Source organism: Bactrocera latifrons, unplaced genomic scaffold (assembly GCF_001853355.1).
Source record: "Bactrocera latifrons isolate USDA-ARS-PBARC rearing strain unplaced genomic scaffold, ASM185335v1 scaffold_68, whole genome shotgun sequence".
NCBI classification, from domain to species: Eukaryota; Metazoa; Arthropoda; class Insecta; order Diptera; family Tephritidae; genus Bactrocera; species Bactrocera latifrons.
The window spans coordinates 1,411,547-1,436,487 of record NW_017537356.1 but is presented as its reverse complement, the minus strand read 5'-3'; the positions used below and the strand labels follow the sequence as shown (position 1 = coordinate 1,436,487).

At 30.7% G+C, this 24,941-nt stretch overlaps 1 protein-coding gene across 5 annotated transcripts; it reads left to right on the top strand.

The window, feature by feature from the left end:
• The first annotated feature begins 3,652 nt into the window (after positions 1–3,652).
• Positions 3,653–22,237, top strand: LOC108975671 (activating transcription factor 3). Of its 5 annotated transcripts, none has more exons than XM_018944350.1 (5): positions 3,653–4,236; positions 4,632–4,828; positions 17,734–18,247; positions 18,308–18,397; positions 19,694–22,237. In XM_018944350.1, exons 3-5 carry the CDS (start codon positions 18,035–18,037, stop codon positions 21,116–21,118), a joined length of 1,728 nt encoding a protein of 575 aa, XP_018799895.1. In that variant the 5' UTR covers positions 3,653–4,236; positions 4,632–4,828; positions 17,734–18,034; the 3' UTR covers positions 21,119–22,237. The 5 variants fall into 5 exon arrangements, with proteins under 5 accessions (XP_018799895.1, XP_018799893.1, XP_018799892.1 ...); XM_018944348.1 differs by having other exon boundaries at positions 3,653–4,352; positions 4,428–4,828; XM_018944347.1 differs by adding an exon at positions 17,036–17,175 and having other exon boundaries at positions 3,653–4,828.
• Positions 22,238–24,941: the final 2,704 nt, after the last annotated feature.

Sequence of the window (24,941 nt, the reverse complement as noted above, 5' to 3'; positions counted from 1 at the left end):
ACGTCCGTCGACATATCGACTGCCGCACTCGTTGACATGACGACCAACGACCGACGATTATTGCTGTTTGGCTCATTTTTAAGTTTTGAAGTAGAATGCATACACAACTATATTGTATGTAAGAATATTAAAATTTTTGATTTAAATGTGTGGGTTATTATTTACAGACGCATAGGCAAACCAGCAATCTCTTAGAGAGCAGTTATACGAACACTGAAAAACTAGCAAGTTATATCATTTGTTAATGTACTTTTATCCTGCAAATCTTTTCTTGCTGATATCTCATGGAATGATCAAACATTTAAAAAGGAGAGGAATTCGTAATAAGTTAAGTTGGAGATTGGAAACAGTTAATATTACAAAAATTGGAGTTGAAGCTACAGTCACAACCGGGCAATTGGCATTTGATAACAGCTACAAATATATACATATGTACATATGTGTGTTTGTATGTACATACTAATGTGTGTTGCTATTGATTGGTCGAACAATAATTAATAATGATAGCAAAAACACATAAAAATATAGTACATATTGTATATAACAGTTTTGGTATCGAAGTGCCGCAATGTCTATGTGTTCTGTATAACAACAAAGAAACAAAGTGGCAATCAATAAAGTAAGGGAATCATTTATACATGAGTACTCCGCCTTTTAATGTTAAACGACCTTATATTTCGGACAACTAGCTATGTTTTTGGCTATACACCTGTAGAGCTTTCAACTTGCGCTCTAACATACATACTTACATTCCATACATTCTAGGCTATGAGAGGTTTCCCAATTTTTTTGATAATGTCGGAAAATATCAAGGTCATAAACGGACTAACTGGGAACAAACTCAAAAAACTTAATACCATGCCGTTGGATTTTATATGATAAATGATTGCTCAAAATCTTCTTCTCTTATGTACAATGGGCATATGTATGTACATATATGTATACAAACTTATCCACAGAAGTAGAAAGAAAAGGCCGGTACCTAATAACGAACATGTGTATACATAACCGATCTACATACACACAATATTTACATACAAATATATCCACGCAATCGCGTTATTAAACATTCTAAAGTCAAGACGAACTCTGAGAAACAAACGTATTTATGTATGTATGGGTATATGTAGATACATATAGCACATTTGAAATCTAACAAAAATACGAATTTTGGCGTTGGCACTCTAGCATTCGAATATTTTGTTTTTGATTCTCTTCTTCTGTTGAATTTTTACACACACCAAAAGAAACAAAGTCGTGCTTTTAACCCACTCACTTACACAGTGAGTGGTGTTTGTTGAACGTGTTCGCACAGTCATTTATTTTATTTCACTGCCGCCCAACACTGCCAGCTGTATATTTTGTGTGCGAAAACATTTAGTATACTTCGTACTGTCTCATTATCCCCTCTCTATCCCATGCCTTGGTTTAATACCACAAATTTCAATATAAAAGCCGAAACTGAAAAAAGCTCATTGATTTATTAACACTTACATTATACACACATACATATGTATGTATGTATTTATGTAGTATAATATTGGGTGTGCCAGCGGTGTTTTATCTTTTCTTACTTGACTCGGTTATCGTAACCATTGTGTTTGCCTTAGCCTAGCATTGATATGTATAGCGAATAATTATCTGGTGAAGTAAAGGGTAGTAGAATATATATGTACATACATGAACACAGTCGAACTTTCTTCTTGTAAACATCCATATACTAATGAAGCTTGCATTATACCGAATTAATTTCAAAGACACAGCTTTTTGATTCACTTTCGGCGTATTTTTGTCTCTTTATAATGAATATCTATATAGAATATATTTATAATATCTATGTATATAGCTGAATATTTAAGCCTGATATGTTTTTTCTCAAAATTAAAAAAGATTTTTCAGCTTTTTGAGTAGTAATCACTTTCAAAAATTTTGATTATTAACAAAGTTAAAAAGTCAAGACAAATAAAACGTTTCAACTTAGAGTTCATCTTAGCAATTTATTAAATACTAAGAAATGGTTTTATAAAATCAATTGTATGAGGAAAATTCGGTTATGATCATGGACATTAATTTCTATATACATATGTATGTAGGTGCGAAGACCTGGGACAGTCAGTCCGATGAAAATATCCTCAGCGATGTTCTAGAAAGTCGCAGAGTTCCAGCTTTACTTGGTTATGGTTAAGCAAAAAATGTAGAAAACAATTGGGGTATTCACAACCCATAATATGAGCATCGTAAAATCATAAAATTATAAATTTTTATACTGGCCGTTAAAGAAGAATTTTTAGATACGGATGAGGTATTGCTTGCATTAGGACACGTTTCATCATTTATTAATTTAATCAAAACCTTTGTGCAAATGAGGCGTAACGTACCGATTAATGTTTTCAAAAATACTCTCGAAATGAATTGGAATGTTTATTTGCAAATGAAAAATGGAAGAGTGTAATTCCAACCAAACTTACTGATTATTTTAAATAAATTTGCAAAAAAGCATACTTTTTATATAGTTAAGTGATTTTCAGGTCGCGAACGAATTCACTATAGTGAAGTTTGACTGTAAATTTATTTCAGCCAAATTGTTTAAATTTTGCCAGAGTTTTGCCGAATCTTATTTTTATGGACTCGACCCAACATATTTTATAAAACACTGAAGATGTTATATATTTTAAGCTATGATAGGACACGCATTAAACATTTTTAAGAGAATATTTTCGTATGATATACCGGCGTTGAACTAATGATCACAATAATTCATATGCACTCATGCAAATACATTTTTATATGTATGTTCATTTGTACGTACTTTTCCAATATATGTATGTATGTGCTTACATTTAGAAATTAATATAGATATACAAAAGTAATGCAGTGTTAGTATTTACTTAAGCTCTACTTATACTGATTGTTGTTACTATTCGTCGCTTCAACACTTTTGTAGATCTGTATATTATTGCCTACTCTTTATTTGCTTTGATTCAGCCCTATAAACTGTATTACTGTGTATGATAAAAGCATCTCGTGCGGTGTATGCTACAGATTCGACCTAACGATTTAATTTTGTTTGCTTCGTTTGGGTCACTAAAGTTGCTATATATACATACATATATGAATAAAGCTTTGTGTGCATAATAAACACGCATACATACACGAAGACTTGCGTATGAGAGCACACTCTTGATATCTAGACATTAATGAACACGTCGAAATACAATCAAATACAGACATCCACTTACCCAACCAATGTTTGAAGAATTGTTTGTTTGGGGGAAAACTTAAATTTCATATTAAAAATAATTACTTCTGTCTATAATTTTTTTGCTTTAGATATATTGTCTCAGTTTTTATTCTAGAGTAATATTATCATAAAATTATAAAATTTTGCATTACACAAGAAGATTCGATTTCAAAACGTTTAATTTTATGTTTTCAAATGCTGACTGGGTAGCCAATATTTACGAAGAGCGTAGCAAAAGTTTCTCGTTTTCGTTTTGGCTTTGTTTGATGGCGTGGTGCTAACTGATAGTAATTCAATTCTCTCCAGAGCTTTTAGCTTTTGGTCATTTGGTATGCTATTTACTTCGCCATTTGGTACAGACCTCAATACTACACGAGTTGACTTCAGTCATTATTGTGCAGTAAACTCGGACGTTACATAATGTAAAAGCGTTCGCGAATATATTAAGAGATTTCCAATATTACACCATTATCAACCTTTACCAATGAAGAAATTTTCTTTCAGTGTTTAACTCCCATCGATTTTTTTTATTGCCAACTGCCTTCTCTTTTGAAATGTTAATAATATCGATATTGGTATTGAAATTATTGCTCTGTAATAGGGGTTGTTGGAGTACTTGTGGTCGAATTGTATCAAGAGAGTGCAAAGCTCTCTGCTCCGACTTTAGAAATTAAAGTGAAAAACAACCACTATTAGCGCAATACTCGAACCGTAGGACAAATATCAATATCATTAAAGTTATACTAAATAAACAACTAACTCGAAAGCTAGGCGAGAAACGCGCGAGAAGCGTGCTCTCTCTCTAAAAGGCGAGTCCGTATCTGCTTATTTTTCGGTGCCGGTTAATAAATGGCTATCGCCGTTAGAATAGAATCCATAGGTTGACTCAACGACTCTACGAGTTGCCTTCGTAGACATCGATTGTGCCGCCATCGTAACAGTTGTCGCTGTCGCTGGCGTTGGCGTTGTCAGCGTTGACTTTGCTGTTAGTTTATGTATTGTCGCATTAAACAAATTCAAAATTTGCTCCTAAGTTTATTTAATGTGTTGGACTCGTCGTGAACGCAACAATCACTCGCGCTTTATAAGTCCGATTGCCTGTTGATTTTCGGTAAAAACTATGAAAAACAATAACTGAAACTTTTAGCAACCCCTTTCGTCTTAAATCGGTACAAATTATTTGCAGTGTCTTATGATTGTGTGGATTTAGTGGCCTGTGACGACAAGACCAAATATTTATTAGTAATTAAGAATGCAAATAAAATGTGCAAAAAAGTTTTAACCACTAGTAAAGGTTAAAAAAAAGAAAGTTACTAATTTTACACAGTTTGAAAACTAAAAGTGCCTAGTGTTTGTGTTTCATATTTTTTACAAAAGTCTCCTAAATAAGATGAAAAACTAAGAATTATAAAGCTGCTTAAATATATGTATATTAAAAAGTGACTTATCAAATTAATGATAAAGAAGAGTGTTAAAGATTATTAAGACGATTTATTATATTTACTAAACTGCTAATATGCATATTTATGTACATATATATATGCAAAACTCGCAATAAAACTGAAGCTTGAAAACTGTTTAAAAATCGTAAGTTTCTAAATGAAGTTATTCAATTAAATTTAATAATAATAAGAATTTTATCATAATTATACACATACATACAATACAAGAAAAAATAAAAGTACATATGTGTGTATGTACATCTTTGTCAACAGGTGTTTACTTATGCACTCCGTCACTTTTAAATGTATGCATTCGAAAATATTCACAAATATGTATGTACATATATACATATGTATGTATTGTCAGTACTTGCATACGATTTGCATAACTCCATACAATACTCTCCACTTTTGAACATTTTTCCATCATATATTCCATAGATGTGTAAACACTTTAATATTTTTATAAAATACGCCTATATACATATTCTCAAAGGTATCGGATAGTGTATGTATATATATAAAAAATAATATTTATATTTATTTTATCTTTCTTTTCTCGTCGTGGCCGTATGAGATCAGTTTGAATAAGATTCTGCTATATAAAAGATATATTCTTGGTTGGAATATAATCTCATCATTCTTAATTTGTTTGATGTGCGCCGCGGGCACTTATTTTTTGGCATACTTGCCAATGGCTGACGTATCAGCTAATCACCTTGTCTTGCTCGACCACCCTCTCTTCTGCAAGTCTTTAAATGAGTATTAAATAGGAAAAAATTAATTATAGCTAACAGCGGAAAAAGTGGACCAAAAAATATTAGATTTTTCTTCTTTGATCAATAAAACTATTCATTTTCACACATTTCCATATGATCATACACTTTCAAATAAATCTCTCACAATATTATTATAAATATTAAAAAAGTCCCCCATATATATGTACATAATTCTAAGCAAAAATGTGTACATAATGTGAGACATGTCTTATATTATACAAATGTATACATACATACATACATATATGTATATATAATAATATACATTTATACAAAATTAAAATGTGTGTGAATTGAGAGGAAAATGCTTTGGGAAAACGAAATTTGTGTCTATTATTCGTACATCTAGATTCCAGAACTCCAGATGAGTTTTTTGGTTTGGAACTCCAGATGAGCGTCGCGATATTGCGTAGTAATTTCATTTAAAATCGGAGTAATGTGCAGGTACATACATACATCCATACACATATGATAAGCTTAAAGAAAAATTTTATGTATGTATATACATACATTTTTGTATTAAGAACAATGCGAATAAAATATTCAAGGGTGGCAAATCAACTGTAACTTCATCTGTATGTTTCATAATATGTGTATTTACATATATTGATATTAAAAGGGATGATTCTTCAAACTCTTACAAAAGCACATTAATTTAATAAATATAGAATATACTATATAATATGTAATGAATTAGGCCAATACGACTTTTCTTTTTACAAGCAATTGTCAAAATCTTTAATTAACTCATAAGTACTACCTATGTATGTATAAGTATGTAGTATATGGAATATATAAACTTTGCACATAATGACAAAAAACACTTTCAAAGTATTTAGATATTATCTGCTATTGCTGAATATGGACTTATAAGTGACCCATTTGTGTTCACTTTTTTGAATTTACATTTTTATTTGAATCCATTTTCGATTTATTTTAACCAAAAAACACGCACCAATTAAATCTTATCAGATAAAAGGCGGTCGTAAGCTTAATTTTTTTTGTAAGCAGATGAATGCTTAGACAATTTCTAACAAAGGACGTTAAATTCTCATTGACTCGGTGCAAAAGGAACTTCTAAAGGAATTCTCATGTTCATTGGTTCTTTATCTTATCGTTTTTTAGCATGTTAAATAACTGTGCAATGCGATTGAGCGTTACCAAATGTATGGTGAGAATAGCCAATACATGTATGTATGTATATACCTACAGATAAGTAAGCTGAATGGTATATGGACATACATTCACATGTATACAACTAGATATAAACTGTCAGATATTCATGTGACTATGTAAAGGTGGACCATATGGTCCAAAGAAATCACCAACATTCATAAGTATGTATTTCGAAGTCTACTTTAAAAATATTTTATTTTTAGTTCGAAGTTAAAATATACATACACATATTTTAGCAAAAAATTTCTATGTACATATATATACACACAATTTGTGTTACGTCTCAGAATTATTCTATTCTAACAACAAATTATGGTAAAAAATTATTAAAACGAAATTATCAAAGCTATTTTTACTTGAATTAATTAATTCACGTCGTAATTTTAAGTTTCCTTTTCTCACTCACATTTAGTATGACTATTTCTCCACTTTAATAAAACGAAAACTCGTTTGGCATTTATAATAAAATCCACCCTCCTTAGCTGTCGGACAAGCAAAACCTCCATTGAGATCCGCCGAAAAACATGTACAAACAGAGTTCGTACTTTTTGTTTTCATTTGAAACTCAGTATGTTAGCTGCTCTTGCCGGTGTTTTTTATGTTGATTTGTTTTTGTTGTTAATTTGGTGTTCGCTTTATTATTGTTAGTATTATTTTTGCCGTAGGTTTAGTGTCGGTTTTTATTTTTTGACGTTCTGTTGCTTTCCGTCTAACCTTGAAGTACATATATTTTATTAAATACAGTACATGTGCGTGAGTTGGTCTGTGTATATATGTACATATGTATGTAAATATATGATTATATAGAGTTAGTAGCTTAAATTTGCCCATGTATTTTCTTTCTTTAGTATTAATTTATTTACGTTAGCAAAGTGTTTGAAGGTATTAGTGAATGTGGTACATTATTATTTTTTGATTCTGTATCGCTTCGTTGCTTTCGTTTTGAATTCAATTACAGTCGGGTAATACGACTTCTCTTTTAAATGTATACCTCGATGTAGTTAGTTGTGTTAATACTACTAATTTAAAAGTTAAAAAGCAACGTTTAAAACCGTGCTTCGTAGATTATATAATAATAACATTACTGAAATATATATTGTAAGAAAATTTATCAAAATCTTTAAATTTTTTTATATTTTTATTTTTTATTAGAGGTTTTTGAATTCTAATTTATTTATGTATAGTTTTTCTTTCCAAAAAGAAATAAAAAATAATGTTTACAATAGATAGCAAACTTACATTGTAGAAGTGAAAACTAATACAAATTTAGATTTGACCAGAAGCAAAAAGGCATTCATGCATAACATGTTAATTACCGAAAAAAAATTAAAACAAAACACAATTAGCATTTCAACAGTATGTGATGGCACTTACTCATACATATCCACACATATGTATGTATATAGTCACAATGGGTTTGCTTCCATACCAGATACAAACATGGCTACACAAACATCAAGGTCAAAAGAAATTTTTCAATCATAAGTCTAAAAAAATATATAATGTTTTAGCTAACAATATTGTCAGAATTCCATGTCAATTGGCTTTGGGTATATGATTAATTGTTGTTTATGACCAATCTTAAGAACGTTTCATTACAAACTTGTATCCCCATTTTTTTATTTTACGCGACAACAATTCTCTGACAAATTTTAATTTGAATTCAACCCCTTAACAGATTATTATTATTTTTATTTTATTAAAGCTTACATAATAAAAAAATTATTAAATAAACTAAAGTACGCAGCGCTAGCATCAAAGGCTTTCGGCTGAATAACAGATTATTAATATTAATATATGTATGTGTTATGATTTGCGAACATATTAATTCTGTAAGAACTAACCTTTACTTGGACCATTTTATTAAATATGCATTCATTTATGTTTGTAATTTGATTAATATGTACAAGGATGTTTGAATTTTATACAAGTCAATATAGCACTATTGAGCACTTATTATACCCTCATATATTCATCTTATATACTGCTGACGGGATATTCAAATCAGCTGTTTAACGCTGCAACAAGTAGTGCATCAAGGATTTATAATACATATTTACATATTTGCAAAATGTGCCATCAGTAGTATATAATTGTTAAGAGATGAATAGGAATAAAAACAAAACATTTTTTTTATGTGCCCACATGTGGGTATAGATGTATGTACATACACAAAAAATTGAAAATCAACTAAACATTCATGTGCGTTAGTAGTGCTGTAACAATGGTAACACCATGGCAGTGGCAGCAATACCGTTGCTTCAGAGATAGTCAGGTGTTGTGTGGGTGGTTGTTATATAGACGGATTTATTTTGCGTGGGTATACAGCAAAACTCGATTCGGCGGTAAACGAGAAGTAAATAAAAGAAAACAATGCAATAATATATACAAGTTGCGCCGCCCGCTATCGTCCATACACCTCGCTCATTGAACAATTTACTTTAAAGTAGAGGTTAGGAACAACTACATTAGTAATTGAGGCTGGGCGGTCATTTCCGGATCACACGCACCAACGTTTTTGAACAAATTTGTATAATCAAGACCACTATCTCCCGGTCTATATGAACCAAAAATCCAATGCAGTGGCTTGTTCTGATTACTACTTTAAACAACTTTTCACAAAGACAAATTCCTATTGAATGTATCATTAGATTGATCGAATCAACCAATTTAATTAGAAGATTAATAACATATATAAAATAATAGTAAACTAAACAACGCATAGTTAGGAGATGGGATAATCAGCTAATTAGAAGGTGATAAATAAGCCAACATTAACGTAAAACTTTGCGCACCAAAGAAAAAAGCGAAGTCCAAAGGTTTGAATAGCGCAGTATTGAAATTAGATATGGTGGGTGCGATCCGCGTTCTGCGTTTTACGGAAATCCGGTGAGAATCTATCCAAGCCAGCGTGCTGTGCCACTATTGCACAACCGCTTCATAAGCATTTCGCTTTTGGCCTTCTAGAGTTTTAACCCCGAAAGCTAAATTAGTATGCGTTGACCACACCCAAAATATATGTACACATGGAGTAACAGGAGAAGAGAGCGGAGCGACTAACAGCCATCTAATTAATTTAACTTTAATTGTGGCGCAACGCTTTTAATTCGTTTAATATTTTATTCCGAACATTTCTCAGTTTGTTTGTCTATGCGCATGAGTATACATACCTATGTACACTGTTGGTCATTAGCAATTTGTTAAACTTGTAGGATGATTATTATAAATTTTAGCCCTTAGGGGTATTGTGGAGCTAACTGTCAAATTAAACCCATTTTTTAAAGATCTCCCAAAATATTTTAATAGTACTATCTATATATTGTTTAGTTGTGTTTAAGAATCTTGAATTAATACAAATGTATGTATATATATGTACATATACTTGCGTATTTATTTGCTATTATCTGTAGTAGTCGTTTACGATCTTGTACACTAATTTAATTGGACAAATGGCAAAATTACTATTATTAAAATAAACATAATAAGATGTCTTTAGAAGTTTTCGATTTGTAAGATATAATCTTGTCCTTTTATGTATGTAGTTAAATTCATGCAAATATTCAAGATATAATGTAAGCTAATAAATAAGTTAATTCATATTCTAGGGTTAAAGCGTTGTCTCGCAAACTTCTGGTATTATTATATTGGACGTAGTTTATTAAAACATTATCATATTTTTGTTTCAGTATCTGGTTTCAGACAGGTTTTTATGCTTTCAACGTTTGGATTTTTTTTTTTTTTTTTGGCGTCCGATATGAATATAATATTTATGTGTTGAATGCGAAGCAAGATCTCCATGGGTTGTTAGGTCGAATCTGAGCATATATGTATGTATGTACTTAAAGATGTACAAGAAATGTCCAATTTTTGAATTTAAAAGCTCTAATGACAATTTATACATGATAAATTTGAAAAACCTTTTTTCATTGATATTCAAATTAATCAAAAGACAGCAAAGTGCCAAAAATGTATATATATGTATATATTCTCTCTTTAAAATGTATACGTTTCATTTAGAATCGTTTCAACTAAAACCATATAATCTGTAATTTATAGTGGTCGTGTCAATGGCAAATTCAAGCGATATATGATTATCATCAGGTGAACAAACAGCAAAAAATAATAAAAGTTACACTTATTTCTTAAACACCCACTTCTAACAAAATGTATAACAAATTCATTGCCAATTCACAAATAACGACAATTACAAAAATGCCGACTCCTTCTTGGCACACATTCAGAAAGGTCGACGATGGGTCAATTCTCTTTGCTTGATTTATAAATGTATTCAGATGCAACACTATCACAGAATCGCAGACTGTATTGGCGCCAAAAGAATTTCATTCATTTTATGCTCAAGAATTTGTATGGCATAAAATTTGATAAATAAGTCATGATACATGAATACCAGATATTTTGCTCCTCTACTTATACATACATATGTATATTTGCGGACTTGCGCAGAATTCACAAAAATTATATGGATAGAGCAGAAGGAGGATGTCTTCAATCTATGTAGTTACTAAGAATTGCCATTTAGTCAAGCATGCAATACATAACTGTATATATATGCTTAAATATAAAAATTGACATGTCTGCCGTAAGTTTGTTTAATGAGAAACGAAAATGAAACAGCAAAGCGAAATGTTTTGAAAATGAATTTAATATGGAAAATTATACAAAATAAAAGTACTGAAAAAGTAAAACAAAGTTGCTCATTGTTACTTATTTTTGTAAATTTTATTACTGCAATTTTTGCTGTTGTTAAAATTTTTGATTATGTGTGTTTGACGGCAATATTGCTTTGAACGATTGCGGTACAGCTTAATTTGAATTTTACTAGCATTTCGTCTAATTACGCTCATGCTATTGTATTTTCCTATATTCAAACATACTCACTTAGAAAGAACACATCACACATGCGGAGGTGGGGCGTACTGAAAATTTTATAGCGATATTTGTAAAATTGTAAGTAGAAAAGTAAAATGGAAAAACAGAGGGTGAACTGGGGAATTGTGCAAAATTATAGTTAATTCAATGTCAAAGGATGCATGAAAGCTCTGTGAATTTTATGATCGACAAAAACTGTAGCAAGTGTAGAGGCGGTATGAGCTATCGCTATAGCGGGACGTTGCAGCTGTAGATACTACATATTTCCACTTTTATTGCCCAAAGCTGTACTGCCATGCTAGCGTACGTGGTGGTGTACGGTGCGACAATGCAACAATGTCGACAATAAACGTGTCTCACGTTGCTTTGCGCTGGTGGCAAAGGTGATGGCTGTCATAAAAAAAGAAACCATAAATGTAACTATAAATTTCACGAAATGGTTTTTACTACAAATGTAAGCAAATGAGAGAAGGGGTTATATATCCCTAAAAAGTAGTTGCAATTAATGATAATTGCTAAATTTTCGTTTTGTGCTTTATGAAAAACATTACTTTTTAACTTTAATGTTACAATAAAAAGAAAAACATGCAAACAACAAAACACCAAAATCAAAAAAGGGTCACATAGGTATTATACGTACTTTAAATGGATTTAATTTAATTTTGTCAATTTTTAATGCATATGACAAATTTTATTTAATTATCGCTAACACTATATGTATAGGTACAGTGAAATTCCCCATTAAAGATAATAATTATGATCGAATACCTCTCGTAACCGGACACATTTCATAAACATACATTTTTCATTCAAATCAAATTCCTATAACTGGACATCCGTTCAAATGACCGGACACAGACACTAATTAGTTAATATTTCGTTCAGATTATATCTGATTAACGGACAAGATTTCATAAAATGTGCAAAGAAATTTGTGTACTACTTTTACTCCCTTTTTTAACTCTTATTAATTTGCAGAGTTTTGCGACAGTTTTTTTAAGAACAATGCAGCAAAGAACTTGCGCTAGCGCCCTCAAGTTTGCGGTGGCTCAACGGAAATCAATGGGATAATTGTCATTCACTCACTTCTGCGTCACATCGGCTCGCATTTATTAGTTCAGTTCAAATTAATTTTAACTTGTAAAGAAAAGAAGTTGTAAGAAAAACATAGGGCATTTCACTGTATATCTAAATAATTATATTCATATATTAATCAAATGTTAGTGTTAAAATCGTCTTCAAATTCGTAGAAGCTTTGATTTTTCTTACATTTGTTATCTATATCCATAAGTATACATATATCTTTTACCTTACATGGCGTTAGATAGACATCGGCTTTTACACAACAAAATTAACTTCGGGCTGCACCACGAAGGGTAATAGAGACTATAAGGCACCCTTAATATGAACAAACATGTGTACATATGTATATTTTATGTACATAAAATATTTTATTGGAGGAAAAAGTCAGAAACTTTTAAATTTCAGAAAATAGCCAGGCTATAAAGATGTAAAAGAAACAAATTTTAGTCACATACATTAAATATGACGGCTTATTTAAACATGAAACACAACCTTTATTGATCTTTATAAAAGCCAAGTTGTAAACCTGGTAAATAAATACATATGTGCAAGGTAATTAGTGGCTAGTACATCCGCTCCTTAAAATCACTTCAAGTGCAAGCAGCCATACAATATTTAACTTAAACACAAGAAATCTAATATTACCCAAAATTAAGCGTGAGTAAAACTTATTGTATTTAAGCAGATTAATCTACTCTAAGCTACATTTGGATAAATATATAATTAATGGGATACAGCTTGAAATAGTATACGCGTACTTACTTGTGATATGTATGTATGTACTGTATATATTTTACGGAATGGGAGAGCTTTCAGATACATGTACATATGTATGTATAAGCACACATATTTGTATATTCTTAGAGTTAAGTGTGCCAAGGCCAACCGAGGTGACGTCTTATCTATGTAATATTACATAGAGCTTATGTATGTATGTGTGTATATAAGTTGGTATAGATACGTCTTCCTTTGATATATGAATTCAGGCAGCACTGTGGCCGTAACAGCCCGCGCATTATTCTGTGGTAGCACAGATATTCCCCAGTCGTGTTAAAACTTATTAACAACTATGTTATAAAGATTTTCAAAACAGCAATTGGCATGCCACATGAACATAATTCATTTTGCCAAAAATGAAATTGGGATTGGCTAAATGGCTACATTTGAAAGGAGTGCCGACCTTCTTATCACATGAATTGCTTAAAATATGCATTTTAATCAATGTTTAATGCTCAACTATTTTTTCAGGCTGTATTCTTACTAATTTCATAATAAAATAAATGATTTTATTTTGAAGAGTTAGAAACAGTCGGATTTTTAGAAAAGAGGCGCACATTATCCAGATATATACTTTCAACTATGTCACGACATAAGAACCGCTCGAAACTTACCCTAATAAACTTTTGCAGATTAAAAAAAAAATTAAGTTATACGATTATGTGCATTTATATAATAACATGTGCATACAAGCACAAAAGCTGTTTTTAATATTTTTAGACTTCTAACACCGTATTAATGCGAAATGCGGCATGAATAAATATGCTACTCGCTGAAGCAATTCCTCGAACGTGTCACACTGTCCTTGTATGCGTCTTTTCGCAGTCCAAAGATGAAATGAACACTATGTAAAATAAATAATACAATAAATAAATAATAAATACTAACACAAATCGGAAAAAGGTAATACATACCATACATATGCATATATAAAGGAAAGTGGTTATAAAAAATAACTGATGTATCCACCAACTATCTATGTACATACATACATATGTCGACAAATACATATCCACATGACTTTTTTTGGCAAAGCCGTGTTAATGCCCGATATCCAAAATTGGTACCGAACTTGCAAATTTATGTTGTAGACGTTAGAATCGATTGCTGTTTTAGCACAGCGTATAAATAATACGATATACAAGCAACCACGCACTCACCGGATATACGTAGATAAGTATGTACATATGAATGAAAATTTATATGATCATACGAGCACTAAAATGCTAATAGGGAAATACTAAAAAAATTCATTTAATGTCATAGAACCCCTTTATTATATTTTAATAAAATAATAAACGAAATCGGTAAATGTTTGTATGTAAATAATATAGTAAACAACAAAAAATAAAAAAAAAAACAAGCAAGTCTAAATGAAACATATGTATGTATGTGAAACTTTCTATAAAACTGAAATAACCCTTTAATTACTGAAAGTGAACAAACAACGTTTAATTAGATATTTTAGAGCCGCATTTTAATTAGCAGAAACTGCTATAAAATACAACAAATTGTTTAAAAAGAAGACGTTTTCATATTGTTGCAAACTGGAAAATTTAAGAATAGACTTTAGTCGATTCAAACATTGAATTTTGTTTAATATTATTATTATTTATTCACATTATAACTAAACTTTGAACGCTGTGCAAAATGAAAACTTTGGAATAGAAGCGACAAATACCCAAAATCTATACAGAAATTTATAGAAATGGAAATTATGTTTGTATGTATGTATATGTATAAGGTTTCGTGTTTTCGTGCTTAGGAGATAAGTAGCTTAAAAACGCAAAAATTTATAAAAATTAAAGTTTTAAATTTCATCTCTAGCTTTGCTTTGTTTTCTTTGCACCGAATTCACCCACTTGAATTCAATAAGCTACTCTCAAAACGATATTGACAAATTAAATTCAGTAAAATAAAACAGTATATATAAAGTTATACATATGTACATTGCTTATATGGTTTGACTTTCCTGTCTCTCAGTAAAACAAAATCTACAAAATTTAGCACTATAATATTTAAAATCGTGAGCCCCTCTTTTGCGCATGCTGTTCGGCCGCAAATGAACCACACCCACGCAATGTATGTACTATATGTATTATATATAATATACGTGCAGTTATATTATATGCATAAGTATTCATGCAAACAGGTACACACGTTCGTTTGACTTCGTATTTTTCGAAGCACATACTCCCATACAGCTAGTGTATGTATAATGGTTTATCATAACATCTGTTATATATGTGTGTACATACATGCGAATTCATAAATATTTGGACAATTCGGTTTATACATTAAAAATTTAAAAAAAGAAAATTAAAATAAAAAACGTAATTATAATTTTGCATTTAGTTTGATTCATTGTTTACATGTTCCCCAAAAAAATACATATGTATATATGTATTTATAATCAAATATGTTCATCGCGATTCCATTAAACTTTTTAAGCCAGCAGTGCACAGTAAATTATGTGCGGAACACAATGCTCGCGACAGACTGCAGCAGCACGACAGTGAACTGAAAATGTGAATCCTACTACATGAACGTTTGTGAGAGGGCAGCAATATAACAATGGCCGGCGTGTACACAAAACAACACAGTTGTCCATTTTGCATGAACACAATTTCGTTGTGGCCATACTAATACCTTGCATTTCAATGAAATTTTAATATTTTGTTCAAATTAAAATATTTAAGCAAAAAATAAGTAAATAGGTAAATTTATTTGTTTGAAATTATCAATTGTTATTATAAATGATTTAACAGAGCTATTTTATGCTTTTATTTGTAAAATAACGTCAGGTTTGTTAGAGCTTTGAGTAATTTTACATTTTACATATTAGTGGCATCACCACTCTACCTCATCTCTCTATCTTCCATTCTACTGTCAACTCTACTGTCGCCCTACTGTCGTTGGCAAATATAGGATAAAATTGAAGTTAGCGAGAACGACAACAGTCGGCCTGCAGTCGTGTAGTCATGCAGCTGTCAAAATAGGTCCGTCCATAAGAACGTGTGTATTTTAATATTTGACAGATGTCGTTTGTAGTCTGTCGCGAGCATTGTATTCCACACATCAGTGGTGCAAAATTCGGAATATGTGGATAAATATATAATAAAATAATAAATAAACATTTATGTACATACCAAAAGCTTAGATTGTGCCTAAGTGAACTACATGTCTTTGAATACACTGAAATTAAAAAATAATCATATTATAATAAAATACACAATATATGTACATATGTATGTACACATTTATATTCTATAAAATATCGATTGAAAACAGAAGTAAAACAAAAATTAATAAAACGTATATATATACATATATTTGCGTACATATACATAAATAAATGCCTTTCTATGTAATATATCCCATTATACTAAATAGTTTGAACATACGCCTAAATCAATCGGTAAACCGCCATTACCCATATACTAGTAACAATTGTTTCACCCGACATTTTTAATTTATGATTATCTGATTTCATAATTAGGAGTATACAAAAATATCATTGATGTCGGAAAACATTTAGATATATATGTATGTATGTATATATATACATAAGTAAAAACATTCTAATATATGTACGTATGTATGTGTCTATTAACTACACATTTATTTATATATTTGTATGTATATAGGAATAAGCATGAGTCCAAAAAAACACAAAGAAAGATAGATGCTCATCCAATACACAATAACAACTAAGAAGAAATTCTTAATACAATTTTTGTATGTACATACGTATGCATACATACCTACATAGATATGTAATAAAGCCGTGAGTATATAGTTATACATACATTGTTGAATGTCATAAATAGACTTTTAAAAGACTAATGCCACCAACAATGTGGAAGTCATATTTTCAGCTCTACATGAATCTCAACTATTATGATTTGTGGCTTTTTATTCATACATAGCCACAAACACTTCCACATACATACATAATCGCAAAAATGTCAAAATTACTTGGTTTTGTTGTACTAAAAATTATGATTTTTAAAATTTATGACAATCCTTTTTAACATAATGAAATACTTTTAATTACATCTGCAACTTTCATTAATATATATTTTTTCATTGCTCAACCGATGTTGCCTCTCACAAATTAGAAGACGGCGACCTTCAATGCATATAACAGTATGTACATATTATAGTTAATTAAATAATTAAAAGTAACGAAAATTCTTACTCATAAATTTCAATTATCCCTAAATGAATTAAAATTTGAATGAATGAGTCTAATTTTGTTGTTGCCTCACTGAAATATTTCACTGATACCTATTTTCCTGCATTTCTTTAAAAACAAATTAATGTATTTGTCTTTCTATTACAGAAATTTTATTTTGAATGTCTTTGGATCTGACCTCGTAAAAAGATTTTTATATAAGGCTTAAAGTTAGTCTAACGTTACCGAGAAATGAGGATGGATTATATGGGTAGCGAAAAAATTCATTCTTTATGAATATAAATTTGAATGTGATACAAGTAATAAAAATAAAATAAGAAATAATAACAAAAAATAAGTTTGAAACACGCCATTCAACGCCTTTATCTGTGATTTTGCGCTGTAATAATTCGCATTAATATATACTATATATTTTTGGGCTTTGGTCTAAAAACGAAATTAAAACATAATGTTTAACCTCAACACACCATCGTCGTTGCTGGGCATCGATTGCTCTGGCCTAAGCACTACACCAAAAACTCCTGAAATTGTAAACTCTTTAATCGCGATGACAAATCCGATGGACAACTATAGCTTCGCACCTTTAAATAATGATTCAGCTGCGTCAACTCCTGGTAGCGCTGTCTCAATGCGTAGCTTTAATGGAACCTCGAACGTCCAGGTTAGAAAACTTTTTATAATGATAATATGAAAATAGTGTATATTCATTTATCCTTTATAGATCATATCGCAAGATAGTAGTCATTCCAGTTCTTCAACATCACCTGCAGACTCGCCTAGTGGGATAAATACTACTCCAAGTGTTCAACAGGTATACTTTTATTGTTTATAATTCGAACTAAAATTGTATAACTAAACGTATACACGTATGTTCTCCGAATAATATTTTCTTTCTACGAATTTTACCCGTCAACTTTTTGGAAGCTTAAGAATATTATATTAACTAAACAAATATATATTAAATATTACAAAAAGCCCGAACGGCTTGCAAATTTAGGTCAAATATTTACATTTCTGTTTTCTTTATATGCGTGCGCATACTATACTTAGTACACGCATAAAACGCGTTTAGAAAAGTGTGTGTGTCGCTGGTGTTTTATTGCTATTGCCTTCCTTCATTTATTTAAAGGTGTGGGCTTATTCAACGACCAGTGCATGCAGTCTCTACTCGTGACATTGATGTGCGAAGTTTTCAAGATTGGCGCGGTCCAGTCGCATTGATTTTGTAACAGACACAACTGCAAAAAACGTATAAAATCGATCTGCTTTAGTGTTATGCCTTTTTATTTCTTAAAGAACCTTTGAACTTTCATATGAACATATGTATATATAAAAATTTGCATATATTATATTTGAACTTGAATAATTTCGTACAGAAGTTAAAAAAAAAATATTTTTTGGATCAGGCGTCACATAATTTACGAGTCACGATTTAGCCCATCCATCTGTTTTGTACGTATGGATATATTTCTTCAAGAAAATGCATGCATAACAAGATTCGAACCATATGCATGTGTGTAAAAGCAAATGTGTGTCACGTGTTGGTGTAGGTGTTTAGTAAATATATGGATTTATTTATATTTCAGTATCGTAAAAATTACTGCACTCTTTGTTCCATACCGAAGAGTAATCACTTTTACATAGCAGCGTATTGAGATGGAACGAAAAGTGGACAAGCTGCCATACTTGGAAACTTCAAACCAGTGCAACATACTTCCCAAATATGTTATATCCAGTTTACTTCAAAATAAGCCTTTTTTGCATTTATGGATATTGCCGACAAGCAAGATTTACTTAAAAAAAGTAAACAGAGGTATTTTGTTTTTGGTATGAACCAAAAACACTACTACATTTTCCAATGCGGACAAATATATGGGATATACACATCAACCCTGCAATAAATTTTTCTAAAATTCAATTTCAATTTACCCATAAAAAATAGGGCTAAAAATCATATACATACATATGTGCATAGATTTAAAAGAACAAAGAAAACTATCATTTATGATAAGAATTTATATAAAAAAAGATTTTAATTAAATAATTTTACTTAAAGTAACGAGTTTACTGATGCATCTGCTTTGGTTGAATTCTTTTTCGGTTACAGACGTGTTCTCAACTCATTAAGGCTGGACTTAAGCTTTCAATTCAAAGCAAGCGAAAACTGTCTACTTGTGATTCAAGCTCTAGCTCCGATCAGCCAAACTCCAAATATTCCCGTCCTGATGAAGATGGCGAGGAATCAACGGATGAAGAAACTGAATGTAAGACTTCTTCAAAAGGCCTCACACCAGAGGATGAGGATCGACGGCGACGACGCCGCGAACGCAATAAAATCGCTGCTACTAAGTGTCGTATGAAGAAACGCGAGCGCACACAAAACCTTATAAAAGAGTCGGAGCAATTGGAAACCCAAAATGTTGACTTAAAAACCCAAGTCCGGTCTTTAGAAGTGGAACGTCGCAAATTACTTGATATGTTGCAAGGCCATTCAACAACTTGCATACATGCAGGTGGATTAAATTTGCCTTCTAAACTATTGCACTCACCAGCTCATAAGTACCTCAACGCCATTGATATGGATGATAATAGTACTGCCAATGGAGACATGTCTACAGCAAACGCCACAGTTAATAGAATTCAGTCCCAAACGCAACAACAAGTACAAGTTAACAACACTTTCAGTAATCAGTCAACTCATGGAATACAACGCACCGCAATCCCACCAATGTCAACCATTAAATTTCCACGGAGTGTCGCAGCTGTTGCCTCCGTTGTTAATCACCAACTGCATCAGCTACCAACACAACAACAGCATTTGCCAAATGGCTATTGCAAGCCGTCACCAACGCCACAGGAACTTGGATATATAACTTCCCCGTCACAAGAAAATATATGCTTGCCTGCCAACTTACCGAAACTTTCGTCACAATCTTCTGCTACCCCCCAAATTGGAAGTGCCCCCGTAGTTTCTTCCATAAACCAACAGCTCTCTGATTACATTCCTAACTGTGAAAATAGTCTTGGTTTGGTATTAGCTCATACTCCCACCTCGGTTCAAAGCAACGACGACGGCAGTGTACTACTTGGTGACATTGTTAGCCCTCTTTCAGTCATGCCTACACCTTCGACGGCGACAGAATTCGTAAAAAATGAGCTAGTCGACTCGCAAAGCCCCTACACCACCGCTCAATCAGCAGAACGTTTCCTTTTTGAGAGTAATTGTGACAGTTACGTAGACATTAAACATGCTGTCAGCTTACATCATGGAAGTCTCAGTAATAATAACAACAACAATAATAGCATCACAGCTCTACATCAAAACAGCAATAACAACCTTATGGATTTCAATACCTCACTGATAGGTGGAAGTAGTGGGATTGTACCTTTCCACGATCAAATATCGATTAAAAATGATTACTTGCACGACACTGATTTGTTGGCACAACTCACCGGAGATGGTGCTGAATTTGTGGACCTTGATTCTAGTGTTGCGGCAACATTCATGACAAACAATGGATGTTTGGCGTAAATTCGCTTTAATAGTTATTGAGCAAATTAGAATATGTTTCTTCTTTAAATTGAAACATTTAGCATCCCAGTGAATATGATAATCATGCAATTATTAAGGCTTAAGTAAATAAATGGTAAAAGTCAAACAGAGGCAGCACTGACTAAAAATGAAAGGTTAGTCAGATACAACCACTTGAAATTAGAAAATGTAGTACGAAAGTACATACATACATGTTATTATGTAACGCTTCTCCAATCAAAACATCATAGAACTGAAGTAAGTAAAAGGTAGTCTAGGCTTCGTAGAACTGGTACGGGATTTCATTAACACATGCGTAAACACTTCTAAATGTGTTTTAAGTCTTCCACTTAGTAGTGCTAAATTTTTTTATAAGCGTACCTTTTTTTACATTTGATTATTACCTTCCAAAAGCAATTGATCATTTCCATACCAGTTAAATAAATGAAGCCCAGTTACCACCAATCTCGAATATATTAATTGACTTGGTGGTTTTAATAATTCAAATAAAATCAAGTATTTTAGACGAGAACTTTCGGTGGCTTTACTACCTCAAAGATGCATAGAAATTTGCAAATTGGTAATTGTAGGGCTTTCATATATTGGGAATAGCACTAAGGGAATTTTTGTTTTATATTTTTTCTATTGACATACATAGCATTCCAAAACTACAAAACCAGTAGACATAAAATTTAATTGCTAAATATTTTATAAACATAGCTATTTGAAGAATCACATCCGCAGCAGTAATTACTATTTTTAATATCAACAATATTTATTTTATTTTATGCTTAATGAAACGCACGTTTTATAGATTAGCTTTGTAATATCGATGTCCGATAAAAGTAAACAGATCTGAGTGAAATTCTTGAAAATCAAAGTCAAACTGCAATGAATTACATAGTAATTATGGCAATATGTTAATGAGATTAGGTGTGTAGAAAGCCCATCATTTTTATATGTACTATATATACTAATTTCAAAATCTTATATACAAAGATTTGTATATGCGAAGGTTAGGTTACGCAGAATAACTGAGCTACGTTATTGATATTTTTTATATGCTTTCTAAATCTTTATGTATAGTTGTTTTATATTTATTTTATGTAGGTTTTAATTGTACAGATATTTTTATTTTGCAATTTAGTATTTAAACAAAAATTTATGATATTATATATAAGTGATATATGTGCGCATATGTATGAGATTCCATATATATGCAGTAATTTAAGAAATTGTATGCCTTATATAAACTGAACTAGCAACAACCAATGTAACCTACGATCTGCTTAAAACTAAACTCAGCTAACCTCATATTTTATAAATATATTAATGTATAAAACTAATATACTAAAATAAATTATACAATTATGTAAAAAAAATTATGCAATCGAAAGTTGAAAATATGCGATGTTCAATGTTGCCTTAAATGTTCATCAAAACGAATATAATCTGAAAACAAATCAGACGATACGAAATAGTTTGAATAAAGAGTCACCATTCTAAAAGTGCGCTTAGAACAAAATATTCATATTTTTCCAATTACACACGTACAGAAATCCACATTAAAGATGTAAATCACCATGCACATTTATTTGTAATCAATAAAAAAATGTTTTTGCATCGAAAATTGTATTAGAAAAAGTTCAACGAATTAAAATGAAATAAATATATGCGCCGGTTGCAGTTTATAAAATTAAGTGGTCAATATTTGCATGTATACGTGTTAATAAAAGTGACTTAAGACATAAATGATACAACTTGGCTCATCATTTTAAATAAAATATATGCGGTTGCATGTACCTTCAATATAATGCTTCTTTTTTTAGTAAATAACGATTAAAATATTAAATGTGTGATGTGTAAATAAAACAGATTGAAATTTTACCATATTCAGAATGGAGCATGAAGTTAAATATTTGGATATAATATTCTCTTTGATGCAATTGGTATAAAAGATATATAAACACATGTTTATAAACTTAAAGAAACGATGGGACCGAATAATAGTTATACAAATTATTACGGTTTAACAGATTTTTGCAAAACGAACTTAATCACAATGTATAAGTGCCTAATAATGTATGTACATATGTATGGTACAATATATAACACAAATTTAAAACGAAAAGAAAATGACGGTAGCAAAACAAAATACAAAACAAATAACTTTCCTTATTTAATGAATTTTACATGTTTTACATGTACTCAAAAATATACCATGACTAAAACTTCAACGTTTGAAAAATTTATTACATGAAATCAAATTAATTAGTTTAATATAAGGCGACAATGCCAAAGATATGCGAAAAGCTATAAAATACTTTCCTATTTGTGAAAATAGAATAGAAAATCTTCATTGGTTTTCATACAATTTATTAACATTTATTCAGATATAGAAGCATTTGAGTATTCATATTGACATGAATTCTATGGAGCCGCAAAAAATAAGTGTATGTGTATATTTAAGAGGCACTCTAATTAACAAATTAAGCAACAAAATTACCACACAAATTATAACTAATCCAAAAATACTTGTATGATGTTCGAATCAAATGTTTAATCGGCAATTAAATATTACAGAAAAAAACAAAAAAAAAAAATTAAATAAAAAAATTCACAACAAAGAAAATGATATATAATTCTGCATAAAACTAAATAACAGTTATTGAATCAGTGCTTATTAGTAAGCCATTGCCAACAACTGCACATTTTTTTTAACGAAAATGAAACAGAAATAAATATTCGCGTGTTAGTCTGTTTTTGAGTCAGCTATTTCAAAATATTTAACTTAAATCTATAACCAGTGGAAAAAAGTACAAAGTAGGAAAATAATTTTTTATAAATTGAATAATTTAAAGAAAATTTATAAACAAATAAATTCAGTCAGAATTTAGCGCTACAAAAGTACCTGCTCGGTATACAGTACCTTTTGAATGGCGTAAAAAAGCTTGAACAATCTAAAGAATTTTTTCATAAATAAACTTACAGAATCTTATGTGCAATTGTTGGTAGTTTTATATTTCAATTATATAAAAAAAAATGTGTGTCCATAATGTACGATGTTATAACATCGATTGATTCAAAGCTTTCCATGTATTTATTTCAAGAGGTAATTATGAGGGATAAAGGGCTTACAAATAAAATAATATTAACATGTTTTTGACGTGTGCAAAAACATATTTAAATATATTTGTATTACACCTAGTCTCCAGGATAATCCAAGCTAACTAATATATACATATATGAAATATATGCCTGTTTGTTTATAGAATGATTCAATTTATGTTTTTTTTTTTTTATTCTTGTTACTATTTATTTTAAGAATTTATTTTTTTGTTGTATTATGTTTGTATAAAGGCATATCGTACAAAATAATAAAATGTTGTTGATATAAAATAACTTATTAATACGTAACCAAAAAATGCACACCCGCAACCTCAAATAATAAACGCTAGAGGCAAATACCTTGTTATGTTTAATTTTGTTTTACTTTTGTCTGTATTGGATTATATGTTTTAGTATATTATATGCATGCATATTTACGCAGCCATACAACTAAAATCTTGTCAACTTTACATAATGTGAAATATTTATATGTACATGTCTGTATATTTATCACAACTTAAAAGTAAATAATTGACCAATTTCACAATAATGCACTTTTTAAAACTGCGACCTCACATAAGTTCGACAAAATAAGAAAAGAAGTCTACCGTATTTGAATGAAAAACACTATAAAAAATGTTATTAAAATGGCACTCAACAAAGTACTTACGTACTACATACAATACATACAAACATATTTTGGGACAGGTGCACA